Below are 23,951 nucleotides of genomic sequence, written 5' to 3'. Positions count from 1 at the left end.
CAGCTCGGCTCAGACAAAAGGCGGCGGCGGGAGCGGGCGGGAGGCGGAGCGGCGCCGCGAGGGCCTCAAGGTGACACCCGCCCCCGGCCCCGGCCCCCCCGGCCCGGCCCCCCAGCCCGCCTCCCCACCCCCAGCCCCCAGCCCCCTACCCCCGGTGCCCTTTCCAGGCCCCCTCCCCCCTGGCGGGGGGTGGGGAGCAGCGAGGGCCCCGCCCCCTCCCGCCCCCTCCCCAGGGCCCGCGCAGGATGCCCTCGGCCCCCGGCAGCCCCCCGGGAAGCCCTGAGCTCGACGCACCCCCTCTACGCCATGTCCCCCCCTGGCTCGGCCGCGGGAGAGAGCGCCGGCGGCGGCGGCGGAGGTGGCGGCCCCGGGGTCCCGGAGGAGCCCACGGAGGCGGCGGCGGCGGCGGCGGACGAGGGCCCCGCCCGAGAGGAGGTGAGCACAGGCGGCGCCCCTTCCCCAAGCGCGGCCGCAGCCTCGTCCCCCATCCCCCGCCCCGCGCGGTCCCCGCCGGTTCCGCCGCAGCGCGGCCGGCGCCCCACACCCCGAGTCGGCCGCCGCAGCCGCAGTCCCGCGCGGATGCCCCCACCGGCGGCCGGAGCTGTCCGCGGTAGCGGGGAAGGGGCTGCGCCGGGGGCGGGGCTCGGGGGGTCCTGGGCAGGGGGAGGGGCCTAGGGGCGGAGCCTCGCGGACCCCGGGCGGATGGGGTGGGGACGGTGGCAGGAATCCTGTTTCGCCGAGGGGATGTGATCTTTAAGGCCAGGAAGGGGGACTTGTAGGGGCTACAGAGGCAGGAGAGTACCATGGGGAAATGGTGGTGGTACCTGAGCTGTGGTCCTGAGAAGGTCAAGTGTGTAGAGAGGCGATTCCCCCTGGGGTCACTGGGAGTGTGTGCACCTCTCCCTCCCAATGTCCATGCAGTTCCCCCACTCCCAGGGGGTTCCTGAGCCCAGGAATCCTTCAGCGTGTTGGAAATAAGCATTTCCCTAGTCCGGGGCCCCACTCTTCAGTCCTCTGAACCTGGAAACAAAGAGACTGAGGAAGGTGCCAGTAGCACTGCTCTCCTCCCCCCGCCTCCCATGCACACTCTTGCACACACATACACACTGCACTAGGGCAGAAGCACTTGGGCAGGGACAGACCTGCAGGTAGAGACCCTTTCAGATGTGTTCTCCGTGGGACACGTGCACACTCAGGCAGGCACACAAAGGGGTACATCTGCACACCCCCCAAGGACAAGGCTCCCGAAAAGGTCTATCTACCCTAATCTTGTTTGTATATGCTGTGTACTACTGCCTAGCCCACCTACCTATCTGCACTTCCAGATCTTTCCTCTCATTTCACAGGCCCAGGGCCCACTGCCTGTGACTGTGCCCTTCCTTTCCACCCTTTTCTCCCTTCCTGTGGCTAGCCTCCAGGTCAGGCCTGGGGAACTGGAGGAAATCAGGATCTCAGCAGGGGGGTGTTTGTGTTGAGGGGTGGGGTGGGGGGTTCCTTAAAGATAGACAGCAAGGAGGAGAAGTGGGAAAGCACAGCCCACCACCAGAAATCCAACTCAGTTCTCATCCACTAAGTGGTTGCTGGGTGCCAGCTCCATGGTAGGCACCCAGGAGAACTGAGACCCTGACCTCAGGAGCGCCCAGTCTAGATGTGTAAACAACTCACTGGGGTGACCATAGAACAGAATGGGCCAAGTGTTTTAATAGGCCCCCAGAGAGCTCCAGGAATCATTTTGACAAATGACTGGACTGCAGATGTCTCCCTCCCTACCCCTGTGACCCAGTGCCTCATCCCCGTTCCCCAGCCACTTGCCTCTGCCCTTCTGGATATCTCCTTCTGGACTGCCTTCTACTCAGAGATGCCTCTCATCTTAGAACAGGGAAGGATGTTAGGGTCCAGGAAGGAGACTTACAGAAGGGGCCTCCAGGTCAGAATGTGGGGAGAGTCAGAGCTTGATGTCTCCTGGGCACTCCCCCACCCCTCCAAAGGAGATATGAGACTAATTGTCTGTGAGGGATGGGGAGATGGATGGGTCAAAGAGGACTGGCTCCTCCAGAACCCAGGACTCAAAGAACCAGGAAGATGTGAGGGCCCCACCTGTTAAGTGGGAAGGTGTTGTCAAATGGGTCCCTCCCTGCTTTCCTGGAACACCTGGAAGGAGTCCTGGCTGGGGACCTGCCTTCACTGATGCCTGTCTGTCCTCCCTTGTCTTCCCCATCCACACCTCCTGTTTCATGGCCATCTAACATCTGTCTTTGGACTCTGTTTCTCTGGGTGTCATCCTATCCATCTGTGTCTTCTCTGCCACCCGGGCCTCCTCCCTCCACCTCTGGCTCCCATCCCTCTCTGCCTTTTGGGGTGTCTGTCTCTCTCTGCACGTCCCTGTATTGGCATTCTGTTCTCTTTCCCTGCCCCCGTGTCTCACTCGGGTCATTTCCTCATTTATCTTTGGTCCTCGGCTCCCCTCTCGGTCTTACCTTTCCTCCCCACATCCCTGTCTGCCTGTCATCTCTGATGCTGGCTTCCACACCTCCATCCATCTCTGGGCTGGGTCCTGCCACTCCGTCTCACTTCCCATTCATCTTGGACCTTCCCCTGCCCATCTGAGCAGCAGCGTCCCATCCAGCCCTCTTTCACCAAGTCCCTCTGCCGTGAGTCCCACTGGAAGTGCCTGCTGCTCTCGCTGCTCATGTACGGCTGTCTGGGGGCCGTGGCCTGGTGCCACGTGACCACGGTGACCCGCCTCACCTTCAGCAGCACCTACCAGGGCAACAGCCTCATGTACCACGACAGCCCCTGCTCCAACGGCTATGTCTACATCCCCCTGGCCTTCCTGCTCATGCTGTACGCCGTCTACCTGGTGGAGTGTTGGCATTGCCAAGCCCGCCATGAGCTGCAGCACCGTGTTGATGTGAGCAGCGTGCGGGAGCGTGTGGGCCGCATGCAGCAGGCCACGCCCTGTATCTGGTGGAAGGCCATCAGCTACCACTATGTCCGCCGCACCCGCCAGGTCACGCGATACCGCAATGGAGACGCCTACACCACCACCCAGGTGAGGGGTTGGAGGGGAGCACAGGCCAGTCCAAATGGGAGGGGGGTGCTGGGACCTGACGGACTACCCCCCAGGGGGAGGAGCACAGGCAGCAGTGAGCTCTTATGGACACTGAAACAGGAGGGCAGTAACAACCGTAATAATAATAATAGTAAACACCAACAACCAGGCTCTGCCCGATGTACGTGATAATACTGCATCATTGCTTTAATCCTCATTACAACCCTATGAGGTAGGTAACTACTACCCACATTTTACAGATGAGGAAACTGAGGCCTGGAGAGGTTAAGTACCCTGCTCAAAGTCAAACAGCTAGTATGTGGTGGAGCTGGGATTTGAACCCAGGCAGTCTGGTTCCAGGGTCTGTAATGCTTAGTGCTTAATGGCTGGAGATGGCTTCCCATGCACTACCTCACAGCATGCTCTCACCTGTTCAGTGAGGTGGCTGCTACCAGGTCCTCTTTCACAGGTAAGGAATCCTAAGCTCAATGACTTGCCCAAGGTCTGCAGCTTCTAAGAGGTAGTGCTAGACTCAAACACAGGGCCCTGGATCCCAAGTCTGAGGCTCCCAGAGGTGGGAGTCTGCTGGCAAAGAGGCGGAGGTAGGCACGGGAAGCCCCATGGAAAGGTGGGGGTGGGGGCTAATTAGCATAGCCTGGACCCGCCAGAATTAGGCATTATTAGAACCCTGCGGGAAGAGATTTTTCTCAGGGAAGGGTGACCTCCGTCTCTGTATTGGGATGGGTAAACAGAAGCCTGGGGCCTGTGAGAATCAGGGATGGGTGAGAGCTAAGGTGGGAACAGGTAGACCGGTCGACAGGGCGCTCCTTTGCCCACTGGGGAACACACTTGTAAAAGGAAAGAAGGGGCAGCGTGAGTCTTGGGAGATGGGGCAAAAACGTCGGGCAAACCCGACGGGCAGTTCAAGGCCAGCGCCTGACCCCCTGAAGAAGCAGCGCTTAATTCAAATTAGCATGCACACCGGGAGGTCTGAGTTCCCGCCGGTCCTCCTCTCTAACCCGAAGACGCTGAGGGCCCGCGTGGCTCTGCAAAGCAGATGATAAGATCCCATCCGGCTCCAAGCGGGCTCGAAAGCGGGGCGGGCTCGGGGTTTGAGCGGGCAGCAAGAGCGGCGCGATGGGGCGGACGAGGGTGAGCCGACAGAAGCGACTCCCGCCGCCCTCCCCGGCGCCGTAGGTCTACCATGAGCGCGTCAACACGCACGTGGCGGAGGCCGAGTTCGACTACGCTCGCTGCGGCGTCCGCGACGTGTCCAAGGCGCTGGTGGGGCTGGAGGGCGCGCCGGCCACGCGCCTGCGCTTCACCAAGTGCTTCAGCTTCGCCAGCGTGGAGGCCGAGAACGCCTACCTGTGCCAGCGCGCGCGCTTCTTCGCCGAGAACGAGGGCCTGGACGACTACATGGAGGCGCGCGAGGGCATGCACCTCAAGAACGTGGACTTCCGCGAGTTCATGGTGGCCTTCCCGGACCCGGCCCGGCCGCCGTGGTACGCCTGCTCTTCGGCCTTCTGGGCCGCGGCGCTGCTGACGCTGTCGTGGCCGCTGCGCGTGCTGGCCGAGTACCGCACGGCCTACGCGCACTACCACGTGGAGAAGCTCTTCGGCCTGGAGGGCCCGGGCTCGGCGAGCAGCGCGGGCGGCGGCCTGAGCCCCAGCGACGAGCTGCTGCCCCCGCTGACGCACCGCCTGCCGCGGGTCAACACGGTGGACAGCACGGAGCTCGAGTGGCACATCCGCTCCAACCAGCAGCTGGTGCCCAGCTACTCCGAGGCGGTGCTCATGGACCTGGCGGGGCTGGGGGCACGCTGCGCGGGGGCGGTGGGCGGCGGGTACGCGCCCGCGTGCCGCTACGGCGGGGTGGGCGGCCCGGGCGCGGCGGGCGTGGCCCCGTACCGGCGCAGCTGCGAGCACTGCCAGCGCGCTGTCAGCAGCTCGTCCATCTTCTCGCGCAGCGCGCTCAGCATCTGCGCCAGCCCGCGGGCGGGCCCCGGGCCCGGTGGCGGCCCGGGCTGCGGGGGCAGCCGCTTCTCGCTCGGCCGCCTCTACGGCTCCCGACGCAGCTGCCTGTGGCGCAGCCGGAGCGGCAGTGTCAACGAGGCCAGCTGTCCCACCGAGCAGACGCGCCTGTCGAGCCAGGCCAGCATGGGTGACGACGAGGACGACGACGAGGAGGAGGCCGGGCCGCCGCCACCCTACCACGACGCCCTCTACTTCCCGGTCCTCATCGTGCACCGGCAGGAGGGGTGTCTGGGCCACAGCCACCGGCCGCTGCACCGCCACGGCTCCTGCGTAGAGACCTCACTGTGACCTCCGCCCCCTCCTCCCCCGCCAGGCCCTCCGTCCTCCCTCCTGTCCCCCGTCGGACTGTGTCCCTGGCTTGTAGCAGGGGGAGTCATGATGGTGACTGAGGCTGTGCTGGGCGCGGCGCGGGGAGCCAGGAGGCGAGGGTGCGCGGGACGGACCCCGATGGGGTCCGGACCCTCCGCCTTTCCTGTACATAAAGGGACCGATGGGTGGGAGGGGATCGGCGGCTCTGGAGAAGCCCCAGCCCGGGCACAGTTGGCGCTTCAGCCCGCCGCTCGGTTCTTAGGGGGACACCTCCCCTTCTTCCACGCACACTCGCACACTCGCAATTCCCGTCCAGCCTTTCAATGGATCTTCTGTTAGTGGCGACTGTGCTGTGTGGCACCGCGTGGGGCCCGCCTCAAGGGCGAGGCTTTGGCTATGCAGCGGGGAGGTTTAGAGGCGTGGGGAAGGGGAACTGGGGCTTTCCTTCCTTCGCTGCCTAGCCCCACGAGGGCCTTTCCCTGCGGAGGGAGCGGTGGTGAACAGCAGGGCTGGCTTCCAACCAGCTAATGAATTTAGCGGGTCTGAGACTGGGGCCAGATGTCAGCCCCGGCGCTCCATCTCAAAACCGTGCAAATGTTGCTATCCTCTTCTTGGCGCTGGCCCCAAACATCGGGGTTTCCTTTCTGCCACTCTCCACTGCTGTTTATTTAGCTGGGTCCCTGGAGTGTGGGTCCTGGAGGGACTGCGCTCACACTGCTTGCGTCACCCTCCTCCCTTTCCTCTTGCTCTCTGGCCCTGAAGAACAGTTGCCCAGGGAGGAGGGAGGCAAAATGTGGACAGTATGCACCTCAGTCCTGTCTCTAAATTCTGCAGCGCCAGGACGCGTGGGTTCTGGGAGGGCTCTCCCTTCAGAGGGGTGGGATACTGCCACACACGATCATTAAAGCTGGTCAAGATGAATGCCTGGGTGGGAAGAGTGGGAGACAGACTCAGGTGGCAAAGGGGAACTCTCGTAGCAGGTGGGAGTGGGCAGTGGAGGGAGACGGAAAGGACCACCAAAGGTAGGGGTTTCTGGGATGAAACCTTTCCTTGCCTTCCCCAGACTTGTGGGGGATGGTGGTGTGAAGAGCGGTTTGTGCCCCCACACATTACCTCTGCAGGGCTGAGATTGTCTTCATGAGTCCTGGCTGGAGAAATACTCAATTCTAGGGGCAGGGTCAGAGGCGGAAATTCTCTAAATCTTGCCCAACCCCTCTGTCATCTATCCCATGTGCTGAAGCCCTGCAGCGTGTCCCAGGGTCTTCCAAAGGACACCCTGCTACCACCGAAAGTTGCGGGTCCCACCTGCTGTTCTCCTAAAGCTCTGAGGCAGCCTTTTCTCCCCCAGCACTCCCACCCTGATGTGCTTCAGTGTGCATGTCTATGTGCCCCCTGCCCTCCCAACCCCACTGCCTAATGCGTTCCCAGTGGACTCAGTGCCCAGGGACTGAGCTCACATTTCAAGCTGGAGAGGATAACCCTGGGGCCCGCCAGCATTGCTCACCCCTGATGCTCCTCACTTCACCGGAGCCGCCAGAGCTCCTTCCCCTCCTTGAGCCTCCTCTCCCATCTTCCTCCAGCCTAGCCAGGACTACACCTGCCAAGGGCATGACTGCCACCTATGCAACATCTCTGGCTCCCCGTACCCCTTTCTCCAGGGGACTTGGGAGGTTTGGATTGTGGGGACACCATGGCCCATGGCCCATTGGGATTGAGCTTTACTTTCCTGTGGAGATGGCTAAGTGGGAAGGCAGAGGCAGCCGGAGAACAGGAGGCTTGGGCAGGAGGGAACAGCTGCCCACTGAGTTTCCCTGGGCCTGGGCACCCATGGCCACCTGACTGCTGTCACTGAACCTGCCTGAACCCCGAGTCTGTGCTCCTTGGGGCCCTGGCGGTTGGAGCACCCCTCTTTCCTCTGAAGGGACATCTGTGAGGTCCAGGTGGTGAGCTGTGGCCTCAGGCCCCAGTTCTTGGCCAGCTGGCCCCGGATGTCATGCCCTTGTGTGGAGGCAGCCTGGCCACTTCCCGGCTCCAAAGAGGGAGGGACTCAGCTCCTTCTCCCTCAGGCCCATTACTGAGATGGAGCCTGAGCTAGGAGGAGGGGATGGGGGAACGCTGTTATTATTTTTGCCTGTATTGACCATTTCTGCCTAGGTCTTCTTACACAGAAAGCCTCACCTTCCACACACGCACAGACTTAGAGAGAAACTGATTCTTTGGTCTATTTTCTTGGTAGCTTTATTGATTGCCAGGGAAAACGAAAACCAGAAAATTAATTAATCTCTAAAATTAAACTTTACACTGAATGTTCTTGTTTCTCTAATTAGAACTTCTGCTAGCAGCTGTGGCTATGTAGACACACACGCACACACACACACAGTCACTCACACACACCCTCACATCTACACGTTTGCACTCCAGAACTGTCAGAGGGTGTCAGGCACAGACAGACTCTAGGTTGCCCAGACAGGCACACAAGTGCAGTCGCTCCCAAGCCCCCTTTGGTGCTCTGCATGGAGCCTGCTGTTGGAAGGAGTCCCTGGGGAGCAGGCACCCCTGGGCTGTGGCTGCAGCCCATGACCCATCCTGTGGAAAGACCACAGGTCTGGAGGCTCTGGACCTCTCAGCAGGAGGAGGAGGGGAGATGGGGCTCAGCCTGAATCTGTCAGGTCCTCCTGTGGCCCTGGGGGCTGATGTGACTTCTGTGGTCAGCCACAGAACCATGGGGACTCTTGGAGGGCCACTGGAAGGCTCCATATGTGCTGAGGACAAGGGCTTGTGGGGTGGGCTGGGCCTGGCTGGGGAGAAGACAGGTTTCTGTCATTTGGGTGCATCACACTGTGGCCTTTCTGTCGTGGATTTCTAAGCGCAAAGATTGTACAAATCAAACTGGTGGATAATAAAGTTGCGGATGACTCACTGACTTCCCTCCCCAGTGTGGCACCTCCCCCACGCTCTACTCCCAGTGGAAGCTCCCTGGTGGGGGCAGTGGTCTGAGTCCCTCCTGTCACCTCTGTTTTCCCCCTTGCTGGGTTGTGGGGGGTGGGGTGGGGTGAGAATTAGGGGATGGAATGGCCTGTAGAACGGATCACTTTAGCAGAATCAGTGAGTCAAGGAACAGCAAGGTAGCATTGACAGGGGTGAGGGTAGAAGAGCCAGTCAAAGCCTTGCAGTAGCCCAGGGAGAGAGAGACTGAGGGTGTGCGTGTGCCCACGTGTGCAGGCACGCACATGTTTAAAGGTAAAGAAGTCCAGTACCTATTTAGTAGAGAGGAAAATGGTCAGGGGAAAGGGGGTAGAGTAGGTAAGGGAGATGGACAATTTCCATGGGAGAGTCTAGGCTGGCACAGGGTTTCAGAATCTTCTCTGCCTCCCCTAACCCTGGAAGAAGTCAGTCATTTCAGGGGTTCTGGTAATATCCTCTTCAGGGTACAGAGGATGGGTCCCACTTCATACCCCTCTCTCCCCCTATCCCAGTCCCCTCCCCCCTTCAGGACTTTTCCCACATCACCCTTGATCACTCTCCCCAAGGGTATCTGTGGTCTCTCCCTTCTAATGTGTCACTCTACAGCAGGCATGACCGAGCATGAAATGAGGAGGGGGCTAGGGCAGTGGCCCAGGTCCCAACACTGCCCCAGCCCTGTCCCCCACCTTATCCCACAGGGTTCTCAGGGCCCTTGGCAATGATTGGGGACATGAAGTGGCCAGGATTCAAGGTCCGCTGGCGGGCAGCTTCCCGGTTGGCACAGAGGGCCTGGCCAATGAGGTACTCGCTCTCCTGGGCTACATCTGACAGGCGCAGGTCAAACTCCAGGAGGGTCTTGTTTTCTAACATGCCTTCCAGGAGCTGCTTCCCGCCATCCTGGGAGAGGAGTACAAGGGAGGGGGCCATTTCATATCACTACCCAGGATCACCCTTGCACATGTGTGTACACACACATACATACATTTATACAAGGATGTGACTAGAATGAGTTTCACAAAACAATGGTTAACCTTTTGTGCAGCACACTAATGTGTTCTATGCTATCCTATCCCATCCCGTTCTATTCTATAAGAAAAACGGTGATCAAGACTTACTAAATTGATTTTTCAACCCTCATGGTTTGAAAAACATGGCTCTGTGACAATAATGGTAATGGCCCTCCTCCGATTCAGCCATGGGTGTGTGAGACAAATATGACTAATGACATTTGAGGAGGACCTATAGAGGGAGTGGCTTCTGGGAAGGCTCTTCTCCCTCTGAAAAGAGAACAAGAGAGAGGGGTGCTCTCCCTTTCTCTGCCTCTGAGCATGGCCCTATGTGAGGAGCAGCAGCCATCTTGGGATCATGAGAGAAGCACCAAAGAGAATATGGCCATGTGGCTGGGTGGGCAGAGCAGATGGTGGCAGTGAGCCGGTGAATTTATCAACTCCAGACGCCCCTTACCCTGGGGCTTCTGATTATGGGACATAATGAATATTGTTTAAGCCATTTCCTGGTTCAGTTTGTTATTTGTAGCCAAAAGCACCCCCTAGTGGAGACATGCATGTGTGTGTGTGTGTGAGAGAGAGAGAGAGAGAGCGAGCAAGACTGTTCTCTTGATGGAGGGTATTCCTCACTAGTCCTCACAGCTCCAGCTGCTTTTGGGCTGGGTGGGCCATGCTCGATGTAAGACTTATGTGAGAGGCAGAATGGTTGTGTTCCATGGTTTTGACCCAAGAGCAAAGCCAGTTTAATGGGTTGCAGATGCATTAAAAAAAAAAAAAATGAAGTAGAATAGAAAATAAAGGAAAATATCCGCATGTATCACAAGCACTAAAAGTACATTTCAATGATACTATATTGATGTATATGTTCACTAGGTGTTCGTGTAAATTGCATTTCTTATTCTGAGACTTGGTCAAGAAAATGAGAGACATCATCTATCAGAAAGGACCCAGGTGGGGCGCATGGGTGGCTCAGTGGGTTAAGTGTCTGGCTGCTGTTTTCTGCTCAGGTCATGATCTCAGGGTCCAGAGATCCAGCCCAGCATCAAGCTCTGTGCTCAGCTGGGAGTCTGCTTGAGATTCTCCGTCTCCCTCTGCCTCTGCCCCTTGAGCACACACTCTCTTTTTCTCTCAAATAAATAAATAATCTCTTTTTAAGAAATATTTTATTTATTAGAGAGAGAGAGAGAGAGAGAGAGAGAGAGCGTGCATGAGTGGGGGAGGGGAAGGGGGAAAAGCAGAGGGAGAGGGAGAAGCAGACTCCCTGCTTAGCAGGGAGCCTGATATGGACCTTGATCCCAGGACCCTGAGATCATGACCTGAGCTGAAGGCAGGAATTTAACTGACTGAGACACCCAGGCGCCCCAAATAAATAAATCTGGTATTCAACCAGTCCTGAGTTTGAATCACAGCCCTGCCACTCTCTACTGGGTGCTCTTGGGCAATTCACTAGCCTCTCTGAGACTCAATTTTCCATCTGTAAAGTGGGGTTAAGAATACACATTCTGGAGCACCTGCATGGCTCAGTGGGTTAAAGCCTCTGCCTTCACCTCAGGTCATGATCCCAGGTCCTAGGATCAAGCCCCCATTGGGCTCTCTCCTCAGCATGGAGCCTGCTTCCCCCTCTCTGCCTGCCTCTCTGCCTACTTGTGATCTCTGTCTGTCAAATAAACAAACAAATAAATCTTTAAAAAAAAAGAGTACACATTCTAGGGGTGCCTGGGTGACTTAGTCAGTTGTGTCCAACTCTTGATTTCAGCTTAGGTTGTGATCTCAGAATCATGAGATCAACCCCTGTGTCAGGCTCCTGGCTCAGTCAGGAGTCTGCTTAAGATTCTCTCCCTCTCCCTCTGCCCCTCCCCCACCTCTCTCTCTCTCTCTCTCTCTCTTTCTCTCTCTCTGTCTCGCAAGTAAATAAAAAAATCTTACAGGAAAGAAAGAAAGAGAGAAAGAAAGAATTCATATTCTATTAGGGGTGCCTGGCTGGTTCAATTGGTACAGCATGCAACATTTTATCTTAGGGTTGTGAGCTCGAGCCCCATGTTGTATGTAGAGATTACTTAAAAACAAAACCTTCAAAAAAGGGGGGAAAAAAAGGAATACACATTCTGCTAGATAACCAGAAGGAATAAAGGAACACTGAGGGATATCAGTGCCTAGCATAGGATATAACCCTGTATAACAGTAACAGCTAGCGAGACTGATATCCTAGCCAGCGTCTGCAATGTTAACTGCTTTACAAGTACAACTCATCCTCCAAGAAACAACTAGTATCCCACTTAGAAGTAGATACTATTATTATCCCCATTTTACAGATAAGGACATGGAGGCCCAAAAAGGGTAAGTAATTTCACCAAGTGCAAAATGGCAGAGCTGGGATTAGAACCAGGTGAAGTCTGTGTTGTTAAGAATTACCCTGGAAGCACCCCAAGGCAGTTGGATCCCACACCCACCTCCCAAAGGCCCCAGAAGGTTACGGCTTACCAACCCGATGTGGTTGCAGGAGAGGTTGATGCTGGTGAGCGTGGTATTGATGGCAAGCACCTGGGACAGCAGCGTGGCAGTGGGCTCAGACAGTTCATTGCCCCCGAGGTGCAGGGTGGTGAGGCACCTGTTGGTCTGCAAGGCATGGGCAAGTGCCTGGCCGCCCTCATCCTCGATGCAGTTGAGGCGCAGGTTGAGGGAAATGAGGCTGGTGTTGTGTGCTAGGGCGTGAGCCAGAGACTGGGCACCAGGTGCCCGCACCTGGTTGTTGGCCATGTTGAGCACGCGTAAGTGGCTGTGGCTCAGCAGCTTGGCTGCAGCACGTGCGCCCCGGTCACCGATGAGGTTGTGCGACAGGTCCAGCTCCTCAAGGGCAGGGTGATCTAGGAGGCTACGAATTAGGATGCGGGCCTTGTCATCGTTCACCTTGCTTCGGGTCAGCCTGAAGATCTGTGGGCAGGTAGAGGGTATGCAGCAGCTGGCAGCCAGGGAGAATCTGCCTGCCTGCCTGCCTGCCTTCTGCAGGTAGAGGAGGGGGGGCCCCCAGGGAGGCCTGAGGTCCTGCTCACCTGCTGTTGGCCCCCTGAGTGGCCTTTGGGCACAGCAGAAATCCCCCACATGGCAGATCAGTGCAGACCTGACGGAGGGCAATAGAAGGAAACCCTAGCATTTATCAAGAAATTACATGCTGGACATACTGCTAGAAGGTATCATAACCATTATCTCGAACCCTCAGCAACCTAGGTACTTTACAGATAGAAAATGAAGGCTTAGGGTGGATGGATCATTTGTTCAAGGTCACATGGTGATCAAGCCCCAGAGGCAGATTTGAATACAGGTCTGTCTGATGCCCCAACCCCTCGTTCTGCCCTCTTCAGCTGGCTAAGATCCACCATGGCAAGGAGAGGAACTCTTGGAAGGAGATGCCAGGGTAAGAACCAGGGTGAGAGACAGGAAATGGAAGGATGGAGAGAAAAGATGAAAGAATGGGGTAGGACTAGCATGGGGAATACTGGAGATGGGAGCTCTAACCCTCCCCCTTCTCACCAGCTCCCTCCATGCCTCCCTCTTCCTTGAGGCCTCTCCACCCTCTTCCTGTCCTTCAGTCCCCTTTCTTTACGTCCCTTTCGGCCAACTTAGAGCCTCTTGTCCCTCTTGTCATTTCATTGCACCTATCTGGCAGAGCTCCAACTCTGGATCAACCCCACTCTCTGTTTGCGGCATATCTGTGCCCAAGCAACCAACATGATGGAAAATGTCACATGACAGGACTGGTTGTTATTGCCGGAACCACCAAGAGACCCTCAATGCTGTGTTCCAACTCAGCCCTGTTTCTCTGGACAACCTACTCTCTCCTCCTCTAAAACAATAATTTCAACCTTCTCCAGATTCCTCAAACTTCAGGGGATAGTGATTCAAAACCCTACAGCCTCCTTTTAGCAATCAAGTCTCCTCCGACCACCCTGGCCATTCAATGAGAACCCCTCATTTTCCTAATACCAAACAGTAGCCCACTGCTACCCACCACATCCACTCTCTCCTCTGCCCAGAGCCAACTGTCCCACCACCTTCCTCAATCCCACCCCTCCTGCAATCTCAGGAACCTTCCTTGTTCAGCAAACCTGTGCCTTTCTCCTGGACTCAGCTGCTTTCTTGCTATTGGAAGAGCTTTACACTGGTTTTAAACACATGCCAATATATTTTTAAGAAAACCCCAACCCTTCATGTATTACTGATTTCCCCTTCGCCCCCTTCACAGCCAAGTTCTTGAAAAAGCTGATCACAGCCATCCTGTTTCCTCACTTCCCACTCTTTCCATAAACCACTAGGATCTGGTCCCTGTTTCTGGCACTCCATTGACAGTTCCGTCTCTGTGACCTCCGGGTTTGCTAAATTTGGTCCTTAGCATCACTCCCCCCCCCCCCCCGCCATTGTTGCCTTCCCCTTTTCTTGAAACGCACCCCTCCCTTGGCTCTGTGACTCAGGGCCACATCCCCCTTTTCCTCTTTCTCTGATTTTTGGGCAGGCTTTCCCCCTTCCAACCAGAATATTTGGGGCATACTTTACTAAAAAAATTATTCGTTGTGTATTTGAGTTTCAAATTTAACTGGATGTCTTGTATTTTTTATTTGCTAAATCTAGCAAGCCTATCCTAGTTGTAATTTCACATTTACATGATTGCTGATGAGTGCCTTTTATCCCACCATACTGTTAGCTCCAGAGGGCACAAATAGTATAATTTCGCTCCCTCTTGAATCTTCAGCACCTAGGATGGGGCCTGGGGAGCAAGTGTTCCTTAGATGAGTAAATGGCTCCTGAATTGGGAGGACAGTGCCTTGTTCATCTCAGCATCCCCAGAATCCAGCTTGGTGCCCAGTGCATTCAAAGACACTTGGTCAGTGAATAAGAAGGAAATAAGAGGGAGAAGATGGGGATGGAGGAGGAGGAAGAGGAGGGGAGAGGGAATCAGACAGGCGCTGAGAGTGGGAGGTGGGGGAAGGCAGGGCCGGCTGGTACCTTGAGGGTGTGGCATGCCTTGATGGTGGCCGCCAGCGAGTGGCAGTCCCGGTAGGTGAAGAGGAAGAGGTTCCACTCAAAGTTCATGCCACAGTCCTTGACCCCGTACACCAGGTCCAGCTCCTCCAGGTGGCTCAGGCCAGCCACCAAGTCACACAGCTGGTAGTGGTCCGAGGCGGGCTCCTCCATCTCCACCTCGCTGCCTGAGTCGGACAGCTCCCCGCTCCGGGGTTGGGACGGGAGCCGCACGGGCGGAAGGAACTGGTCCACGCGCAGCCCGCGCACGTAGTTTCCGCAGAGCGGCAGCAGGTCGAGGATCACCGCAGGGTCCGTGGTGCTCGGGATGAACTGTTTGATCAGGTTCTCCAGGTGCCGCTCGAAGAACAGGCGCTTCCAGCTGCCGCCGTGCTTGGCCACGTGGCACACGGGCCAGCGCTGCTCGCAGCAGCGGCGCCAGTAGTTCTCGTCGTCGATCAGGTTGGCGGTCACTGCCAGCGGCAGGTCGGGTGACAAGTGGTTCAGCACCTTCTGCTGGTGCTCTGGAAGCAGCTGCTTCAGGATAGGGTTGTCTTCGGGAACAGGAAGGAAAGCAGGAGTCACAGTGTTGGGGAGCCTTCTGCCTGATGCCAGCGGCCAGGCCTGCCTAGGGGCACCAAGGGAATGCAAGACCCTCCCTGGCCCTCAGGGAGCCTCAGTCAGAGAGGGGAGACAGCCTTTACTCCTAGGGAGGCTCAGTCTGAGGGGGGAGATGCAGCCCCAGGCTTTGGGTGTTCCCTGCCTGAAAGTGGACAGCTTAGTATCTGGTTTCCCAGAGCTCCCAGTGTAAGCAAGGATCTCTGGTCTAGCCCTCAGTGATCACTTGGTTTGATGCAGGAGATAATCCTGAGTTCTGAGATTCCCAAATGATTTGATTCATTCATCTTAAAGCAAGAAGATGTTTGAGCACCTACTGTGCACTAGACACTGTTCTAAGGGGTGTGGATATAAGAGTGAACAAGACAGAGGGAACCACTCCCCCTTAGGAGAGGAGGCAGACAGTAAATCAGTCAGGAGAATATATTGTAGGTCAGGGGGTTGTAGGTGCTATAGATAATATGATGATCCTGTCCTCAGAGCACCCCGTCTGCTAGGAGAGGCTGGCTGCTCATCTTTGCAAAGGATGGCCATTTGCAGAGCACAGAGTACAGAACAAACCAAGAACATACACACACTGGGGAAGGCCAAGGGAGTGGAGGATGGTCCACCAGGGAGGGCTTACTGGAGGATGTGTTCTGTAAATACGGTTTGGGCTGGGTTTTGCCAGAGAGAATGGGAAAGTTGTCCACCCCCCGCCCCCCAAGCGGGACAGCCATGTTGAGAAAGGCTGGGGCTGCCCCAGGACCCAGCCTCTGAAGCCGAGCCTCTGGGCAGTCCCCACCCAACCTGTCCTACCCCTGGCCTTTCTCTTCTGCCCAGGGTGGGGACAAACTCACTGTGGAAGTTCTTGACGATGTGCTGAATGCAGAGCTCTGTGAGGAGGGGAACGGTGGCCAGGGACCACTCGGGATCCTCGGCTATAATCCGGCGCATCCGACATACTTTGGTCCCAGAATTCCAGCCCTTGGACTTGCTATGGGGTGGGATGATTGAGGGCTTTGAGGGCTGGGGGCCTGCACTCGAAGTCTGGCCTGCAGTGGAGAACTTGTCCTGCATGGAGATTGAGGATCGGCTGGGGACCAACAACAAGGTCGATGTCCCTAGGGTTTCCTGCATATTGTGGACTGGCAGCTTCCGGACAGGTAGTCCCTTGGCAATGGCCTTGTGATGAAGAGTGCCTCACACGGGCAGGTCCTTAATGCCTGTGGGAACCTGGAGGGAGAGGAAGGGTGCAGGGCTTAATTTTGGAGGGCCTCAGTGGACGTTTAGCAAGAGAGGTAGCACAGAGTGGTTCTCAAGGGTCCATCTCTGGAGTAGACAAGATCCGGGCACAAATCCCACTAGCTAGCTGTGTGGCCCTGGGCAAGTTACTGAGTCTCTTATAGTTTCATGTGCCTCCTCTGTGAAAATGAGGATGGCAGTTACCTCTAAGAGAAGCAGGACAAGCGAATAATGTAAAATAACGCATCCAAAGAGGCATAGTATACTGTGACCCATACAACTATAGCAAGGGGCAGGCCCACATTTTGGGTAATAATACACACACAGCAATGGTAATTGATACATGTTGGACACTTACTTAGGTACATACTTTAAAAAAAGATTTATTGTATTTATTTTACAAAACAGCAACTGCCTAACCAGGAGGTTGGAGTTGAGGACAGCAAGCCAAATAGAAATGCAACACATATCAAAATGCAAGCCACATATATTATTTAAAATTTTCTAGCATCCACATTAAAAAAAGAGGGGAATGGGTGGAATTAATTTTATGTTTAACCCAGTATGTCCACAGTATTATCCTTGGAATATGTAATCAATATAAAAACGAATGAGATATTTTATATACATTTTTTTTACTATGCCTTCACAATCAGATGGCTCGATAAGGTCACGTGTGGCTAGTGGCTACCGTTTTGCATAGTGTAGGCAGGAAGATGGGGGGGTGGGGGGTGGAGGTGGGGTGGGGGACCAGACCCATGCTCCGTCCAGAGCACCTTCCCTCTTCCCCTCTGAGCGCTTTGGCTCCGCCGACCAACCCCCCGCCCCCCCGCCACCAATATCCCGATCCAGTCTTCCTAGTTCTCCCAGCCTCCCGACATTCCAGACGGCAGCGGGAAGGCGTGGGAGGCGAAAAGGCAGCTAAATCTGGGCTGGAGACAGAAGAGAGGATGTATCTGGGGCTGGGGACCCTCCTCCGCGATTGTCCATTCGTGACTCCTTGCTGCATCGGCGCTGCCCCGCGGCTGCAGGCTGAAATGGGGTCGCTCCGCACCGAGCTCCTCCTCCCGGCAGTTTCCCCTCCGATTTGCTCCCTGACTCGGTGCACTGTGTAATGCCCGGTGGGAAGGAACACTCTGAACCAGCAAAGGTGTCCTTGGCAGATGGAGGGGACCAGATGGTACTCCCCAGTCCACAAGGTATCGCAAGGAGGAAGAGTCTGGCTGTGTGCAGGGCGGGGTGGGGGTGGGGGGGAGAGACAGAGACAGAGACAGAGACACACACAGAGGGTGGAGGGGTATGGGGCAGTGTGCGGAAGATATCTATGTATTTGTGATACCCTTATGCAAATCAAATGCAAATTCACAAACTGATTGTGTCTGGATTTTGGAATAACCAGCTGGTGCATTTGACTAATAGCCCCTCAGAGGGTGTGGCTGGGAGGGGATGCTACTTGGAGGTGCCAGATGACTTTGCATTTCTGGCTCTGCCGGTGACCTTGGCCAATTTACTTAACATATCTGAGCTTTAGTTTCCTTATCTGTACCACAGGATAATATCTTCCTTCTGCAGGCGGGTGTGGAAATTCCTCTGAGATAATGTCTTAAACCGGTACTGGGGGTGGTGGTGGGCGGGGGAGTGCGGTGAGGCTGGGGGTGGGGGACAGGGGTCTTGGGTTGGGGAGAGAGTACCTTGGAGCTCCACCTCTGAGTGCTGACCTGAGGTGGCATCCTTGAGTGAGGCCCTTCCTTCCCTATCTCCAGAGGGAAGGCAGCAGACAAAGGGGCAGTGGCGGTGTTTGGGCTGGATTAGGATGGAGGGGCCTGGCAGTCCATCTTTCCTCCACACAAGGAGGAAAGAGACAACAGGCCAGCCCTGCTCCTGCCAGCTCCACCTCTGGGCTCCTGGGGCTCCCGCCAAAAGTTCCCTCCAGAGTTCTGGCTGAAAACATTTCTGGTATTCTCTCTGGACCAGGATGTATCCCAAGACACACTGTGGGCCACACCCAAGGGAACAGGACCCAGCCTGGGTGGGGGGAGCTCCAGGTCTCTGGCTGGAGTTGCCCTGGAGCCCACTCTCTAGGTATTTCTCACAAGGGTGCCTAGTCTCACCATCCATCCAGGGAGGCCCTTCCCTCTCCTTCCTCCTGGGAGGCCACCTTGTTGGGACACCCCACCTGGGTCCAGGTGAGCTGCCCTCGACCTGGCTTGTGCTGGTTCCACTTTCTAGGGCTTCATTGTCTTAGGACCCGACATCTCTTCCTGAGGTCTGGTCTTCATCTTTCTTGCTACTCTTTGGAGCCTGTGGCCCCCTGTGGGCCTAACACCACAGGGCCCACCCCAAGGTGGGCTCCAGGGTCCTGAGCCCTCTCCTCAGAAGGAAGAGGCAGAGCGTCCCTCCATGTGCTCCAGGTACATGGCGCTTGTAGAAAGAGCCCCCACCGTCCTGCAGCGTCTACAGAAACTCCATACTACCAGGTCTGATGTCATTTGTAGGGCAAAGGTCGAAACCACTAACCTCCTAATAAGGTGGGAGTTGACAAGTTTTCGCTTTCCCATCACCTATATAACCCATCCCCCATCCACCTCCGCTCAGATTAACTATTGTTTGTTAACTAACTGGAATTTAAAGAAAAACTTAAAGAGAGTGGGAAGCATGGTCCTTCCCTGCGGGGGCGGTGCCCCTGATCCCTGGCCCTCATCAGACCTCTGTACCTGTATCCCTTCAGTGATCTGACTGACCACCCTCCACACCTACGCTAGACTATGAGCTCCTTGAGGTGCAGGGGCTGTTTCTGACTTTTTTCTCACTAATCCCCATCCCAGGTCAGGTCTGCTTTGGCTGGGGACGGGGTGGGGGGGGGGAGGATGTGAGGGGTGGGTGCCTGGAGCTGGTGTTGGAAAAGGTGTTGGAGCTGCCCTGCCCCTTCTGAGAACAGACTCTGGCCAATAGGAGTGTCCCATATTGGTCAGGGTGATTGGCTCAGGGATGCCTGATGCCAGCCAATCAGGGCCCTTCTTGGGATTTGTTAGAGCAGCTGGAAAGGTGGAGGTAGACACCAGGGCGGATGTCCTTCAAGGGTATTCTCCTGCTGCTGGAGGCTGTTTCCCTTCCCTGAAGCAGGAGGGAATGAAGCCTGGGGGAGACCAGCAGAAAAGAGGGGCGGACAGAGAGCACCCAGTACCTTCGGTCCCCAAGTCTGACGTCCCAGAATTGCCTGGCTCCAAAGCAATGCCTCTGGTTTTGAGACTTACTTGGCAGCCTTCTAATAGGTCCCTTTTGCTGAAGCTGAGTTGGGTTTCTAACCCCTTTGTGACCAAAGGGTCCTGACCGTTTGGATAGGCTCACAGTTTGGTGAATGGAATTATGGAAAAAATCGTACGTCAGTAGATGCGGTTCAATGCAGTGGCTGAAGACCAGAGGCCCCCAGGCTTATTATACACAGGGCCTGGCCTCTAACTCGGAGGACTCATCCTCTCCTGATCACTTGGGATCACTCTAGCCTCCCTCTCACCTCTCCAGCCATAGGACATATCAGCAACCTGAGCTACACGGCAAGTAGCAGTTACAAGCTCCTTTCAGAGCTCTGCTGTCATATGGGGCTTAACAGCCACTCTACAGTGGAGGCGGGGCGGGCTTCTCAGCCGGATTGCAGGGATGGAGAAATGACTGGTGCTCCGACATCTAGGAGGGCTGGGCCCAGGGCCTGAGGGCAGGAACCTCCTTCTCACCACAGTACTCTGCTCTTCGAAGTCGCTCCCCACACTTTTCCACCCTCCGCCAGGAAAGAAGGCGTGTCCCTGCTCCCTGGGAAGCTGGGGTCCTATCTTTATGCAAAGAGAACCTGTCAGGGAAGGCCTCCTCAGACCAAGAGAGCAACCAGAACTTGGCACCCCGCTATGGAAATTTCAGGCCCCTAACTATATACCTATATCTAAATAAATAAAATACATATCTATCTCCCTTCTTACCAGTCATCCACACCTCAGTGTGAATGAATTTCAGATCCAAAAAGGCAAGTTAGGAAGGGGGCAAGGAGAACACACCACTGAATGTGGAGAGCTCACAAGTCAGGGGCGGGCTGTGATGACTCCCCCTACTCACAGGGCAGCCTCAGTCTGGCCTAGGCATCACCAGTCTGCAGCTGAGGGTGGTAGCAGGTGGCTGCTACCCTCCCTGGAAGCTTGAGGGATGGATAGATACCCATTAGCCAGGGGCCCAGGGGCACCCTGACAGCTCCCAAAGGCCCAAGGAGGACAGCTCCTGAAATGGCAACCACCGTCCTTCTTGGAGCTTTGTCTCTGTAGGGAAACTGTGGGGCAGACAGAGAATTCTGTCTGGTGGAATAACCAGCTGATGCATTTGACTAATAGCCCCAGAGTTTGAAGACTGGAAGTGTGTTGAACACTCTGATCCTTCTCTGGGGCAGTAATCTTTTCAGACATTCCAGAGAGAAGGTTGGGGCCCTGAGGAGTGATTGCCTCTTGTGTTACCACCTGGTGTCCCTAAGGGCACAACTTACCCGAGAATGGGGAAAGTGGGGGCATAGCCTGTGACCTTTCCTCTCCCGGCACCTGTTTCATAGGCCCACTGGGCTTCACCTGCTGTGTCTCCAGCATCAACCTAACCCAACACAGGACCACAGTCCATGTATAAAGGCCAGTCCTCCCTCCAACCAGGTCCCCACTCTGTGTTCTTAGGACCAGGGTCCAGGGGCCTGAAATCACATTCAGGCCCTAACTCCAAGTATTAGGTGTTAAAGTCCACTCTCTATGTGCCCAAGCACAGGTAATATAAAGGGACAACATGCCCCTGTTCAGCTAGCTTGTCCTCATTTTTGACGGTTTGCATCAGCTGGATGAGTGTTCTGGGAACCATATCCTTGATTATATACAGCTGTGATTTATGGAGTGCGAGGTTGTCAAAGAGTTTGCACACCAGGAGGCAGCTGGCTAAGGACTCAGGATTGCCTTAGGCCCAATCTCTACTCGGTCTTGAGCCCCCAGCATCTGTGAGACCTTGGGTAAGTCATTTCACCCCACTAAACCTCCATTTCTTTATCTGTAAAATGGGGATGGAAATGAATAGTACTGACTTCCTAAGATTATCCAGAAGATTAAAGGAGTTGATGTGAGTGAGACATTTCATGTAGTGCTGGGCCCAGAGTCAGCATTCAAAATATGTGATAGATATTGGGATGAAGATGTTACAGGCCTCACCTACATATGTTTATTGAGGACTATTATTGAGGACTATTATTGCTATTATGACACTATTATCCCCATCGCACAAATGAGGAAACAGGCTTAAAGCACAAGTAATTTGCTAAGCAGCATATAGCTGGTAAGTGGGAAAGCTAAGGTTTGAGTTGATACCTGTCCAAAGCTGTCTGTTACTTCCATGTACAAAAGCGTAGACAAATAATGAGCTGCTGGGGTTGCTTCCTAAATTGGCGAGATCGGGTGTTCACATCACTTTTCCAGTGGGCCTCCCACTTTCCCAGCTCATGAGCTCTTGGCATCTCTGTTTAACCCTTTTGATGCTGGCCTAAACAACTCAGGCTCCCTCAACCCCCTAATTCACTGCCAGGCACCAGGCCCTTCCACAGAACTGCGCCATCGCCTGTATCCTTCAGCCTTCTGGGGACCCAAGAACATCCTGCAGAGCTGTGCTCTCCTACCCCATGGCTCACATTGGGCGCTTGATGTTCCTCACAGACCTGGGATCAGTGCCTGAATGTCTAGCACATTCTTTCCTCTTGGACGTCTCAGACTTCTCTACTCTTCTTAAGTCCCCAGTTAAATCTAACTACCGTGGGCAGAAGCTTCTCCCCCTGCCCAAAGGGGAAAGTTGAAGAGGCTGGGGGAGCACCCTGTCCCCTTCCTGCTCATCACATCTCTGGCCCTCATTCTCCCCTGCCTTCCTCTTAGCTGAGGAGCTGAAGCACCTCTGTGCCCCTGGCACCACCCCTAGGGCTGGCTCAGCTAGATGGGTTCTGCTCTGCACCCCCTTCTCCCACTGTGCTTCCTCTACTTTCTCAGCTTCCCCTTCCCCTTAGGACCCCCAAGGAGAACCCTCCCTGGGCGTGTCCTCAGGGGACCTGGACATTTGTCTGACTTCCCCTGATGTCTTTCGTGCCCCTATCAGACCCTACTGCAGGCCATATCACTCCCATTCGGGAACACTCAGTTTGTGAAATCACAAAAGAGGGACACCAAAGTTCTCTGACAGAGCCTGGTCCAGCATGCTGGGTGACTGGCCCCAGTGAGACAACACACTTAATCACATCCCTGGCTGGGCCTGGCCCTCCTCCCAACTCCTGACCACTTGGTCTGTTGTCTTAGAAAGGACTCCAGAGTATTCACTTCCCACCCCTAGATCCTGCCTTGTGCTCAGACACCCAACAGGGAAGCTCAGCTCCAAAGGCCAGCGAGTCCCTCCCCCAACCTGCCTGGGGTGAAGAGGCCCTTGCTCATCCTTGGTAACCATGGGAAACCAACCATGCTTTGGGAGGGAGGGAGGAAGGGAGGTGCCCAAGCTTCTGGACCTGCAGGAAGGACTGCAGCCCGAAGGAGCTGGGGGTGGGAGTCAGCCCTTCAGAGAAGGCTGCGGCACCGGGCTCAAGACTGCTTTCCTCCACGACCTTATCGGAGGCTCCTTTCCCCTTCCTTCTTCTCATGGTGCCCCCCCCCGCACCCCTTTACTTGCAGACCCTTAGCCTCTGGGCCAGTATGCAGATGTGACCGTAAAGGGGGAGAGGCAAGAGTTCCGCCTCGAATGGGTGGGGGTGGGGGGCCTTCTGAGGGGACAGACAGGCCCGGAGCCAAGCCAACCTCAGGCAGGGGGGAGTTGGGGCAGGGGGAGTTAGGGAGACCCCGGGTGGAGCGTCCTCTCTTCCGGGGTTCAACTCACCCACTCTCGGTGCCCGGGCACTCACCTTCCGGCAGGCCCCCCGCGCAGCCGCGCGGGTCGTTAGGGACGCCCCGCGTCGCCAGGGGGCGGGGCTGGGGGCCAGTGCGCATGTGAGCAATATACCCGCGTGTGCACCGGATGCGTGCTGCTGTGGCGCGGCGTACCGCTGTGTGCACAGGGCTGAGCAAGCAGTCGGAGCCCCAGCAGAATCCTCGGCATCCCATCCTGGCAGGGACTGGTCCCCCTTGCAAGCCCTTTCAACTGGTTCAATTAGAATGAGAAACCGTGCCAGAAGCCATGCTTTGCGCTTTAGAGCCCCAGAACTTGGTCACCAGGGAGCCTTTGACTTGGAGATGGATCCCTTGAGGTCCTTTCCCTCCTCTAGCAACAGAGATCTGGGAACAGAGTTGGAGCTCCGAGTCTGGCTGGGTGCTGAGCACATTCATTCTGTCAGCTTCAGCTTGGGGTTGGGGCAGGTGCTGTGCAACTTGTCTTTAAGAGTCAGGTGCCTCTGACCCCTCAGCTCTCCAGACCCGCCACCACCTGCCACCACTCCCTGTGCCTCCTCACCTCCCCCGCAGGGCCTCTGCACTGTGCCCTCAGCCTGGGGCACTCCTCCCTCAGATACCCTCGTGGCTCACACCCTCCCCTCAGATGGCACCTCCGGGTGAAACAACAAAGTCACCCACCCTCCTGATCCCTGTCCCACTTTCTCTGCAGACCTCATCGCTGCCTTACATCCGCTTCCTTCTCTTCATTGTGTATTTCCCCACTAGCAGCAAGCTTCCACAAGTGCAGCAAGTTTTAGGCCTTTG

The 23,951-nt window shown here is 55.9% G+C and overlaps 2 protein-coding genes across 3 annotated transcripts; one reads left to right on the top strand and one right to left on the bottom strand.

The window, feature by feature from the left end:
- The first annotated feature begins 201 nt into the window (after positions 1-201).
- TMEM151B (transmembrane protein 151B) lies at positions 202-7,621 on the top strand. Its single transcript, XM_047732047.1, has 3 exons — positions 202-435; positions 2,612-3,052; positions 4,250-7,621. Exons 1-3 carry the CDS (start codon positions 307-309, stop codon positions 5,375-5,377), a joined length of 1,698 nt encoding a protein of 565 aa, XP_047588003.1. The 5' UTR covers positions 202-306; the 3' UTR covers positions 5,378-7,621.
- A 1,393-nt stretch (positions 7,622-9,014) lies between these two features.
- Positions 9,015-23,226, bottom strand: TCTE1 (t-complex-associated-testis-expressed 1). Of its 2 annotated transcripts, none has more exons than XM_047732048.1 (5): positions 23,162-23,226; positions 15,840-16,215; positions 14,368-14,936; positions 11,851-12,300; positions 9,015-9,259 (listed from the first exon to the last, which is right to left on the bottom strand). In XM_047732048.1, exons 2-5 carry the CDS (start codon positions 16,117-16,119, stop codon positions 9,050-9,052), a joined length of 1,509 nt encoding a protein of 502 aa, XP_047588004.1. In that variant the 5' UTR covers positions 16,120-16,215; positions 23,162-23,226; the 3' UTR covers positions 9,015-9,049. The 2 variants fall into 2 exon arrangements, with proteins under 2 accessions (XP_047588004.1, XP_047588005.1); XM_047732049.1 differs by lacking the exon at positions 9,015-9,259 and adding an exon at positions 9,288-9,639.
- Positions 23,227-23,951: the final 725 nt, after the last annotated feature.

The sequence above is a fragment of the Lutra lutra genome, chromosome 6, assembly GCF_902655055.1.
Source record: "Lutra lutra chromosome 6, mLutLut1.2, whole genome shotgun sequence".
NCBI classification, from domain to species: Eukaryota; Metazoa; Chordata; class Mammalia; order Carnivora; family Mustelidae; genus Lutra; species Lutra lutra.
The sequence above is the reverse complement of the archived record's forward strand: the minus strand, read 5'-3'. Positions and strand labels throughout refer to the sequence as shown.